The 12,106-nt window shown below is 41.4% G+C and overlaps 1 protein-coding gene and 1 long non-coding RNA gene across 4 annotated transcripts in view; one reads left to right on the forward strand and one right to left on the reverse strand.

Annotated features, from left to right (window-relative positions):
* Positions 1–12,106, reverse strand: part of LOC102685878 (neuropilin-2) — an 82,466-nt gene that overhangs the window by 17,454 nt on the left and 52,906 nt on the right. For all 3 annotated transcript variants that reach the window (XM_015359589.2, XM_069196931.1, XM_015359590.2), the window contains exons 11-12: positions 6,810–6,923; positions 4,868–5,032 (exon numbers count right to left, since the gene is read on the reverse strand). In XM_015359589.2, the coding sequence (XP_015215075.2) occupies positions 4,868–5,032; positions 6,810–6,923 (279 nt within the window). The remainder of the gene's footprint in view (positions 1–4,867; positions 5,033–6,809; positions 6,924–12,106) is intronic.
* Positions 6,832–10,881, forward strand: LOC107078876 (uncharacterized). Its single transcript, XR_001479834.2, has 4 exons — positions 6,832–6,916; positions 8,562–8,650; positions 9,664–9,774; positions 10,716–10,881. It is a non-coding gene; the product is annotated as an uncharacterized lncRNA (long non-coding RNA).

Here is a 12,106-nt window from a genome sequence, read left to right on the forward strand (position 1 = left end):
GAGATAGCAGATTTAACTCATGCCTCCGCCATGCTTTTCCTGTAACAAACCATATGGGAGTACTGCAGATGTGAGTAAGTTTAGGGTTCCAAAGAAAAACAGGTTAAACAAAATGTTCTTCTGAGGAGGAAAGAAAAACATATTTAAAAAATATCTGCTCAGCTGAGACGTGCACAGGGAATCCTTTTCAGAGGCACAACGTCTCCAGGAAGCACCTGTTACTCTGTTTCCTCTGGCATATTAAAATAACTACTGTACTTTGCGAATGTATTTCTATATCGCGACTGATGGAAAAACCTTAATATCGGTCAAATCACGTGCTTCATTCTGAAGCCTGATGCTGTGTTTAAAAATATCGAAAACCGACATATGTAAGCAACATCCAAAACGAGTGTCTCTTTGTGGTTTTGTGATAAAAGCACTTAAAATGAAGCTGTGTTAAAAATGTGGGCGACTTAAAATGAAGCTGGTAAAAATGTATGTTAAAAATAAACAACGTAAGGTGCTTTCTAAGGCTGCCCTTTTCACCTGCTTTAAGTTTACATAGTTTATTAAGGTAAACATTGATTGACATACTGTACAGAACAAGTGTGTTAACGAAACAATACCCAGCCATTCAGTAATTAGGGCTTGGTAACAGGACTAGACCCTGTCAAAAAGAATCACGCCTGCACTGCCTGGTTTGAAACAGTAACAGCTTGTGGACAACAATCTCAAAAATGTGGGCGGACAAGAAAAAAGACTAAAACAAAATCTTCTGGAGCTTGTTCAAGTATAAGACAGTTTCAATTTCACATCGCTAGGCTCTCATGGAAAAATGACAGGGTTCTGAAAAGCAGGGTTGAAAGCAAAATAAAATGTTTCGCAGGTGAGGGCTGCCTGTTTTTTTTTTTCCCCGTAGGGTTAAGGGACAAAAATAACTGCTTTTATTTTGTACTGACACACGAGTATCCTCAACACCAACGATTACAATGCTCAAAAACAAAAATCGGAATTATTTCTTGCCCACTGAGCATTTTTATTGTATTTCCTATAAGGTGACATTGGCATTTTTAGTCATGGCTTTCAGTGCATGCTTTCGACAATGGTTACAAACTATTTAGCTTTTTTTCCCTCTATTTAGACTTGCCTGCTCATTGTTGGAATGTGCACTACAGCAGTTTCAAGATTGTATTAACTGAGCAAAAAAGTAGCTTTGTGGATTTTCCCATGTGGCATTTGGGGAGTCAAAGGCAAAATTAATTGAGGTTTTAATGTGGTATTTTATACATCCATCTATTTTCTAACCACTTCATCCGATTCAAGGTTGCAGGGGAGTCTAACCCAGCAATCGATGGATGCAAGACTGGGCACACCCTGGAGAGGGTGCCAGTGTATACACGCAGACACAGTCAAGCGCACATTCATATTAGGGCCAATTTTCCCAGAAGCCAATTAACCGTCCAGCATGTCTTTAGTCAGAGGAAACAAGAGCACCAAGAGGATGCAAACATGAGAAGAACATACACACAGATACTCTAGCACCGCAGGTCCGGAAATGAAACTAGGGCCCCAGCGCTAACCGCTGCACCGCTGTACTGCCCATTATATACATTATGTGATAAATATCAATAATTACTTGGACTTTTCTGGAAACATTAAAAGCAATCTTGCTCAATATGTTCCATATGGCAATTAGCCTGTTTGCAGTTATTGCTACCAAACATCGCTAGTATCAATTACTAAATCTAAATGCAAACTAAATGGGAGTTTTAAACAGACGTTCAGGAGGAGGTCGAAGCCTAGTCTCACCCACGTCCGCCTACCTACAAATAAATCTCGCGGTTCTTTGCAAACCCTCCCTCCACCCTGTCTTGACCCTCCCAGCAGCTCACTGGCTCATTCCTCGTGTAGGTGGAGGGTTCCTACAGCCTGTCATTCCTCTCAGCCAGGTGGGATAAAAATTGCACCTCTTCTCCGCCTTAATTAGGGTTTTCATCGACCTACTAAAATAGAGTTGAAGCAGGATGTGAAATCCATTGAGTCCACAACCTTTAAACATAAAACTGTGCTTTGATTGCATTTTTGTCCTTTCAAAGACGCAAAGACATGTCTTAATGGGACGTGTATTGCCTCTACAGGTTACCGAGCAAGGGCTCAAACAGGAGAAGACAAGCAACCAGTTAACAAGCGGCTTCACCCTATAGAGGAACAGACGCTGTAAGTGCTGAGAAAGCAGCCAGATCAGACCATTTTCTAAACAGACATTAAAGACTTATTATTGAGGTGGGGGGAGAGACAGAGTGAACAATTACAGAATCCCAGAGGAGGGGAAATGAAAAGTTCAGCCAGAAAGAAGAGAACGGGGCTCTTGCTTCCTGTGAAGGGTTATTATATTAATTAAACATCATCATGCTGCCAGGGACTGAGCTGGAATCTGGAGAAGCGCGTGGCAGACTCTCTTAACTGTGATCTGAGCCACTGTCACCAACAGGCACTGGGCTTCATTAGTCAGAGAAGAAATTACTTCTAAAAAAAAAAGTAGGCAACTCTGCCCTGAGAACGAGGAAGCGTAGCAGCGTGTCTTCTGGTAGACAAAATGCTCTGAAGCTCTTTTTTCCTTCCCCTTTTACAAAAGCAATTAAACGGTATGAGTTTGTCACAGCAAAAAAAAAAGAGAAAAAGGTCAAGATGACCCACCTCCAAAATCTCTCGCTCGAACCTCTCATCAAACTAGTGAATTAAATCTTTTTTTTTGGTACAAATTACACAATACACGCACGCTCAAGAAAAACAGAGGCAGGGCAGGGCTTCGTCTACAAAGACTCCCTGCTGGGAAGGAAAACTGGCAGCAGTGAAGAAAGAGGCATGGACAGTTCTCAGTAATGTTGGGCCAGGCTCCTACGCTCAAAGACCCAAAATGGCTGCCAGAACCATTTGAGAACAATAGCTCCGTTCTAACCCAGAACCCATAATGGGGAAAATAAAGATTCCACCAGCTGTATTCAAAGCAGCTTGTAGCCACGCCACCTCAGAAATTCCATCAGCAGAGATCTATGAATCCCTTATTAGACATAACTATAACCTCCAAGAGACCCCTTCAGGTGAAGAATGGCACCATTGGAAATAATATATAGGCATCCTTTCATCCAATATGCCTCTGTGAAAGCAATCCATGAAAAATGCACATGGTAGTTTTCCCCCTCTTTCAACTGTTTCACACTAATATCTTTGCTATTATCATTTAGCTTTCACCTTTTTGTTTACTACACTATGGTATCATAAAATCAGGTTTTATTGTGATGTTATTAAAGGTTGTCATGTACTATAAGAATTGACTACAGGGGATTATAATACCATTCCAGTCTAGAGTAATAAAGCACAGTAAAGGGACCAATGGAAAAGAATGTACAAGCACAAAAACAAGACCGAAAAATGAAAACAAGTCAAATTTATACAAAATGCTAAGAATGTGATATTATCACATATATTGACTAGTGCAAACTTACTTAAACCCAGTGCACTATACAAGTTAGTTGAAATGGGGCCTCTCCTGTCAATGGGACTGCATTTTGGAGAGTTATCATACCTCAGTCCTACAGTATGTAGACTAGGACTAATATGGAAAGGCATTTCTTCAAACATTGCAGGCGTTCATGTCTTTAAAGTACAGAAGACTTCACATGCCAAACTATGGAGTCTATTTCCATGTCATAATGTTTTCATCTTCCATGTTGTTTTGCAACATGCTTGTGCCATTCTTCTGCATGGCCTCGTGATTGGTAGAGGAATTATTCTAAAACACAATGGGAAACTAGTTGGCAATATTTAATTAGGTCCTGCAAAATCAAATGGAGCTATAAAGGCTTCTGCATGACCATCTATGTTATCGCACACTGTCGTGTTGGTGCCTGCTCTGCTCTGTGCTTGCTGTTTTCTGGCTGCTGTACTATCTGTGTCAAGACTCTGAAAGTTGTTGTCACCGAAAATAGAGAAAAATGAGGTCCAGAAGTGGAGCATAATTGCTCATCAGTTACATTAATAGTTATGCTCCAATCCTATTTTCAAGAGTCTTATCTAGGCTTGACCTCTGGAGACCAGACCCAGCTCTGATCAGCCGGTTTATTTGAACTATAATCTTTATAATCCTTATCAGCATATAACTTAAAAACAAACAAGTAGTTCCGATAAATGAATTGCAATAATACTGTTCTCTTTCTATAAACGCTGCTCGGTAGGAAAATGTTTCGGCCTCAGATAAATAAAAGGAAAACCTAGATATGCTGGCTGAGGACACCATTTTGCATGTTGGGAATTAAGGAATAAATGCCAAAGAAGGACACGACTGTTTCCCCCTTGTTTTTTTCAAGTTTCAGTCATAAGTCATTTTAGCAGATGTTGTTAGCGAAAGAGATTTACAGTAACCAAGGGGTAAAGCACAGATCACCTCCCGCTACTGCAGCTCGGCTAACTGTAACAGCGCTGTGATTTTATCACTCAAGTGCACGTGTCGGTTAAGTGACTTGCTAAGGGCAGCTTGCACCAAGCCATTGCCTAAACTGTGAGTGAAACTACTGGTCAAGTCCTTTTCTTTAAGTAGCCAACCACCTACTCCATGGAAAGGAAGAGCTCTGGCCTGCATTGGATTCACCATTATACAATACGGAAGGGTAGGATGAGGAGGGAACAAAGCTATAGGATGTGGTTTTACAGGAGTACCCCATGTTTGTTGTTTCTAGTTTCTCTGACCGTCGCACGTGATGAAGTAAGTTAGTTGGAGCTTTGACTGGGCAAGGAGCAGCACGCTTCCTTCTTGGGGGATGTTTACTCTCTGTGGAGCCTGAGCCTTTCACCCAGGGTGACCACTGGCGGTCGGCACCCCACTCACCGTCTGACCCCAGGAAGAGGTCCTGGCTGGGACCCAGGCCGAGAGTACCACTGCCGCTGTGCAGAGACCAGTTGAAGTCGGACACGGGGTCGTGAGTCCAGCCACAGAGGTTTTGCTCAAAATCGCAGAGGGAGTTTCCACTGGAGGCTGCGGTGGTCGCTGGGACTGTAAGTAACAGTGAGGGAGATGCAGGCACACACACACACACACAGACACAGAGGGGAGAGAGAGAGAAAAAAAAACATCTTTTAGAGACATTACCCCCGGACTAATTAGTGATCTGCGGAACGTTAATGAAATCCAGACGACATTAAAAAAAGACTCATGGGAACTGTTTTCTTTCTAGATTATTTCCAGTCCTGAATGTCACTTTGAAACAGATGGGAAGGAAACAAACATTAGGAGCAAAAGGAGCAACCAGGCCTAAAGGTGTTAGCTCTATAGCTTTGTAGCACTGAACTACAGAAACAGATGTCACAAGCTCTTTAATAACAAGAAGGCCTGAAGCTCTCCCTGTATCATTTGAATTCATCACCTTCTGGCTTCATAAACAGCCCACTTAGAGCCAACCTATATCAGCCAAGAGACAATGAGGAACATCATCTGCCTATTTTCGAAGGCTTGCAGCATAACACTTGAATGTCTAGGATCATGTAATAATAGACTCCTTCCATTAAAAAAAAAAATAAAGCAAAGGATATATACACTGAATGGATTTGATTTGCTTTCAGAGTGAGCTGGAGCACTTGCTTTTTCTAGCTCAAATTTTAAGCCTGTCTGAAATAAGATTTGATGCACTGTTTCCAAAATGAAATTTCTGCCTTCCGGCGCTTCTCTGAGCCTGGTGTATAAACAACAGACTCCTGAGTGGCTTGTCTTCTCCAGGTCCTGCACTGTGCACAAGACCAAGCTATCCTATGCTGATGGGATTGAGACTGCTCTGTTATGTGTCTGGCATTGTGCCCATGTTTTGTATAACACATCCCTACTACAGTAATGTCGCTTGTAACCTTATCATGGAAGGGAGGACAGTGCATCTTCAATATGTGTGTGGTTTAGTTTCAAACCCAAACAGACCGACAGGTTAGCTGAAAAGGAGTAGGTGCCACATACTCGTATTGGGATCGTTTTCTTCCCCTTCAATTTCAGAAAAAGTCTCAGAAAGTGCTACTGCCCAACAAGGCTACCCCACCTCCCCCTCTCCTTGTCCAGTCTTTCACTGTCAGTAAGCAGGCAGGTATTGATTGGGTGAAGTGACATCAATCAGGAACTCCCTCCCTGTTAAGACTCTCAAATAATGGAGGGCAGGTGATCAATTGTGACGCTATGGCAGGAAAAGACATCCACTTGTCCATTGTGATGCACTCCCTTTTCTGCCCCGTGACCCTGCTGGGGTCATGCAGTGACGTGACTCTCATTTACCCAACAGGATACCCCCAATGAATAAACAGCCTGACAATAAACACTGAGCACAGCAGAACAGCAAAAGCAGTCCCAGCGCACAACCCATGGATCCATGTCAGGTTTTCTGGGCTGCCAATGGGAAATGCTGCTTCCCATGCAGAAGCAAAAGAATGGCCATCAGAGACCACTCTTGAGCGCTGCCCAGAAAGCTTTCGAAATGGGGTTTATTTCACGAAACGACTGCAGGCTACTACACAATCCGGTGCGATTCCAGTATAAAGTGCCTTTGGTGATTGCAGTTGTACTATATGGGATCCTTCAAGACACGGCCTGAAAGGGTTTCTTGGATTAGCAATCAGCAAGCAACCAATTGAACTAGATTGGTTCTAATTTGTGACCTTCCTAGTGTCCTTAATTTATTGGCACAGCAACTGAGAGAATCCTGCGTCACTGGATGTATTCAATGTTCAATTATATTATGTTTAGATGGAAAGTGGGAGCTAACTTCAACACAGCATGCTTGACACTGCAGGCTCACCTTGGCTGTCTTTTGAGCACCGTGACGGATCTCCTACACATGGTGCCTGGACCGTGGTGGTGTGGTTTTCTCTCTGGACAGTGGGTGTGGCCATGTCAGTGATGGAGGTAGGTTCTGTGAAGAAAGGAAAATTGAGATTACCACTTAAATAGGAAAATGGGAAGAATTCTATAGGAAAAGGATATTATGAGCAAGTTTACATTCATATAGATTATGCAGCAGAGGTGACACTGGGACAATTCTGTAGGAAGTAGCCATTTTGGCTCAGTATCTACTCTTGGTTTACATATGAGCCAAAATGGCTACATCCTACGGAATCCTCTTAGGGACAATTCAGCAACATAGTTTAATCAGGATTGTACACATTGTTTACTCAGGTAGTTACATACTGTATCCCTATCCCTGTAAGTCTATTTTATTCCCTTAACTTAACTTAACTTAAATTTAAACAGTTGTGAAAGTTAAATACTACCATTTGATGTGTATTGGCATTCATCACAAGCTCCTCAATATTCACAAAGGATGAATATCTAAAAGCAAAGTAGGCATGAAAAGATATACTGAAATAAACATTGTGGGTCAACAAAACCAAACTGCAGCTCCTTATTCATAGAGTTAAAACATTTTTTTCTTTTCTCAGAAGCAGAAATCACCTCTTTCTTAAATTCATAAAAACACAATCCATATTTCACAGCAAAACCAAGATTTTGTAGTCTGTAGACTCTCCACTCCTTTATCTCCCCCCACCCATTCTGAACAAATGGAAAACTACTCAAAAGAATATGTCATTCATCGGTGGGTTTAAAGAACACTGACCAGGGTTATAAGTTATGAGCAAAAAAGGAAAACTATGAGGAGGAAATTGTTCTTCCAGTGATGTCAAAAAAATCAAAGACTCTTTGAAGGCACCCTTGAGGAACACGCTACACCATCCTGACATTCATAATCTGCCTTCTCAGTTACAATAAATTACATTAAATAAAAAGCTGCAATATTGTTCTTAAACTTTGACTCTGTACTTAAAATGCTTTCTTTCAAAATACCTTAGTGCAATGTATGGTAGTTGGCATTTTTAACCTCTTCTTCATTTGTTATTGCTAAAAGTATCAGGTATTATACGTTTTGGGTAGGATACCTCCTAAGAATTAGGAGATGCTGGTAAAAGGAGCCAAAGATCATTTAAAAGTGGCGCTGATGCTTAAGATGAGCATGGCTCAATCGCAGATAACCATTAAACCTAAACGGATCACTTAGGCTGGAGACCATCGGCAACTTCTTTCCTAGTTTCAGGGCAGTTACAGTATCTCGGAGAAAGTTGGGCTAATGACATGATTAACGGGGGGGGAGAGAGAATTTTAACAATCTAATTAGCGGGATCAGAGAATGCTAATTTGGAAGTAATTGGCAAAAATGTGAAAGGAACTGCAATCAAAAAATCATCTTAGGCGAAACATAAAAAGAGAAACCATAAAAACACTGCTGGCAATATTTTGACATTAAAATGTATTAATGCCATGCCCTTTAGAGACACAATTAACCCTCTTGGAGGCCACATTGCAGTGCTGTGTAAGAGGCAGAGTGCACTGTCTGCTCCACTCCACTTGAAGATTGACATTACCATTCCATACAAAATTAATGTAAGATAGGGCGTTTAACATAAAATAAGACACGATTAGTATTAATTTGAACTTTTTCGCTCTCCGATTTAAAGGTCAGCTGTTGTCACAGAGTAAACAATCTGACCTTTCGCAGCATTTAGCACGCTGGTCCGATGTCACCCGCCTGCAACTGAGAGCAACCGAACGCAGAGGAATGAGGGAACGACGGGTCTACCTTCCTGGGTGCGTCATTATGACATTTCCTTCAAGGAATTCAGAGGGCCCTCTCAGCACGTTTTTTTTAAAAGTTGCCCTAAAGTTAATGTTTTTTCTCTGAGAAGTGCCGTCTCAAGTGGTTTAAAAGGTCTAGAAGTAGGATACAAAATGAGATTCTGGGCTCTGTCTGTTGAAATTTAATGCCGTTAACAGGGGAATTCTTAAGTCCTGTATTAGCTTTGGCAGGCCAGAAAACCTCAGAATTGTTCCATTTTCCCACATGCTTCTCTGTTATGAGATACTATCTGTTGCTGGGTTGAACAGTGATTGGTGCCTTACAAAGAATGTATCATGTGAGCAAATTTAAGTATTATTGTGTTTAAGAATCACCGGGTTAATAACTGGATCATTTAAAACCCCAAATACCAGCAGTTCTACAATCCCTCAAAATCCTATCCAGCTTGAATGGCTTTCACAGACTGACTGTTATTTATTTAAATTCCAGTTCCTATCCTCACGCAGGTAAAAACTACACATTGGGATTAAAACTTGAGTTAACATCAGATTTGCAACTGCATTTAATTTCATTGAGAATGCAAATAATGCCGTTTGCAGAGGACTGAACATTTGTCGGATAGCTAACTTCTATCCGGGCGGAGTGGTGGCACTACGGCTAAGGATCTGCGCCTGCGCCTGTGGTTCAAATCCCGCGGCCAGCAGAGGAATCCTACTCCGTTGGGCCCCTGAGCAAGGCCCTTAACCCCAGGTATTCCAGGGGCGCTGTACAATGGCTGACCCTGCGCTCTGACCCCAAGCTTCTCTCCCTGTCTGTGTGTCTGTGTCTCACAGACAGCAAGTTGGGGTATGCGAAAAGACAAATTCCTAATGCAAGAAATTGTATATGGTCAATAAAGTGATCTCCTCTGCAGAAAAACGATTGAAGGAGCTTCTACCGAGCAGTTGCCAATTTCAAAGTCCGTGTACTGGTGTATTGGAGAAAGGCAATTGGAAACACATGTTGTTTGCTATAAACAAAACAGCTGCCAGCAGACTGAGGCCTCACTACCTCTGCATCAGAGTCCAACGCCTGTTGGAAGCTGTCTGGAATTTTGACTGCAAAGCTACTGACGCAGCAATTTCTTCCAGAGGAGGTAAAAAAAAGTGAAAAATATCTTTAATTATGTAAAGAGTCTTTCAGTAAAGCTTTCTCTGGCACAATACTGATTCTTCATATAATATCTGGCCTCATCCAGCTTTGAAAAAGCAAGGTCCGGGAACAAGTAATAGCTTTGTTTTAAGGGCCTGTTGTGATATGAGCATTAAGCAAGAATGAACAGACTGGAGGCTAAATGTTGAGGAATAAGACATTATCCATGGGGTCCCGAGTTTAATGATGTACATTTAAAATGTGTTAATTACATACATATACAAACAATATATAAAAACACTTATTGACAATAAAATTGTCAGTGTTCCATTAAAAAAAACAGATGCCCTTCGGGTAGTATCCAGAGAGAACTACTGTATAATAATAACAGCCTTCAGTAAACATTGAGCTGTTTTTTTTTAATTGACTGAAATGAAATGCGAGACGGAGTAATTAAAATAATATGTGGTGTTTTCAATTCATTTGTGCTAAATCTAAATCTCGGTGCCACTGGGACAACACTTGTCCCATCCTGCATTGGTGAAACCTGTAAAAACAAAACCTGCTTGAGCGTCAGTTAAGCCTATAGTCAGGAGTTCATGGAAAGCCAGGTATTTCATAGAGATGCAGACTGAACAAACAGGGAAATATAAAACAAAAGTGAGTGTTATTTGTAAGATAAAATATAAGGTTAAAAGGGGATGTAAAAACAGCTATTATAAATAAACTTGGAATAGTGTGTGTGAAAAAAGATAACAGTCCACAACTGCTCTAACTCAAAGGAAGAGTGGTCCTTTGGCATCCATTATCTCATTACTACCACGTCTTCTACTGGTACTTCTATTTCTGCTACTGCCACCACTGCTAATACCAGTACTGCCTGGCTGGAACCTTCACTTGCTCTCCCATCCTCAGTCATTCTCCTGTGTTTCTTTCCTGTGGCAGAACAAGTTGCCTGTGATGCTTAGGACTGCACCATCTGTGACCGACTTCCTCAGAGCTCAGCTGCTCAACCAAAAGCTCTAAATCCTGCAATCTATCTCCGTGCCTCGACAGCCTGTGAGTCGTCATCGCCAGCATTTCCTCCCTGTGATGCTGCTGACTTTTTCCATCTTGCCGTGACAATTCCCAGCCTCCCCCACTATTGCGAAGACTTTAATCTCTGTTCTCCACTCTTTCTAAACAAGACCCCGTTTTAACTGGGGAAACAGCTCAACTCAAGAGTGATTTGGCAAGTACATTTGGATTTTTTTGCCCACCAATATTAGCCAACCTGCTACAGAGTATTTGAAATGTACTGACTGTATATTTGCTTTAATAAGAATCCAAGTGCCTTCTCAGTTCATGTACTGCACTACAGTGCATTTTTGTGTCATATTTGTCTTAACTTTAAGTTACCTTTAGCATCGGCCAAGAAAATTAAATCATTCAGCAGAAAGCGTATATCACATTTCTTCTTAAACTGAGCATATACAGTACTGAATAAAAATAAGCTACTTTTTTATGCGCAGCAGGTTCATTCTAAAAGAACTGAGAAAAGAAGGAACAGTCAATATCGTGAATGTTGAATTTCTTTAACTCGTAAGCGATAGTGTCGAGACGATTTATTTTTTCAAGATAACCTGAGTCACAATGTGAAAGAGGAACGATATTTACACAACATGGATATCTCTGCTCTCTCAAGAGTGTCTGAACTGTGTCCTACAAAGTCAGCTAAACAGATCCATATGTGAGCAAACTTCAAAGGCACAAGTGGCGGATCGTCTTTAAATATGTGATGTGCATTCAGAAGGTATGATTATGAGCGTGCCTATCTGGTTGCAAACCCCCTTGAAGTAAATTATCCTAAAGATATTATTAGAGTAAACTAGAGACTGGAGGAAGGGATTTTGAGCACGAGCCAGACTCTGATATACAGGTCTTTACCTGGAAACCAGCCACGGCGTATTATTAATGGATTATTCTGTTCTGTGTCCTGTGCACGTCGTTATTCTGGAGCTTAATCAACAAGAGCCTGGCTTGGCACCGCAGCTAAAATTATTACATTCTATGCTTTAAGAGCTCGTCTTACCATTCCATTACTTAAAGGGAATATCATCCAGGAGCATAGCAAATATTAGCACTAGTGCTCCCTGACAGCTGAAGATATGCATCTGCCCGAGCACAGCGTTTGAAAGTCATCAGGTTGGGTTCTTCTGCTTATACAGTGAATTCCTATAAATCCTGCAGTCTATCTGCCTGTGGTTTATAACAGCTCACTCGTGGGGTGCGTGGGAACTCACTTTTGTGTATTTATTGCCTGAAACTCTGTTTATTTACTGAAAACGTATTGAACA

The sequence above is a fragment of the Lepisosteus oculatus genome, chromosome 12, assembly GCF_040954835.1.
Source record: "Lepisosteus oculatus isolate fLepOcu1 chromosome 12, fLepOcu1.hap2, whole genome shotgun sequence".
NCBI lineage: Eukaryota > Metazoa > Chordata > Actinopteri > Semionotiformes > Lepisosteidae > Lepisosteus > Lepisosteus oculatus.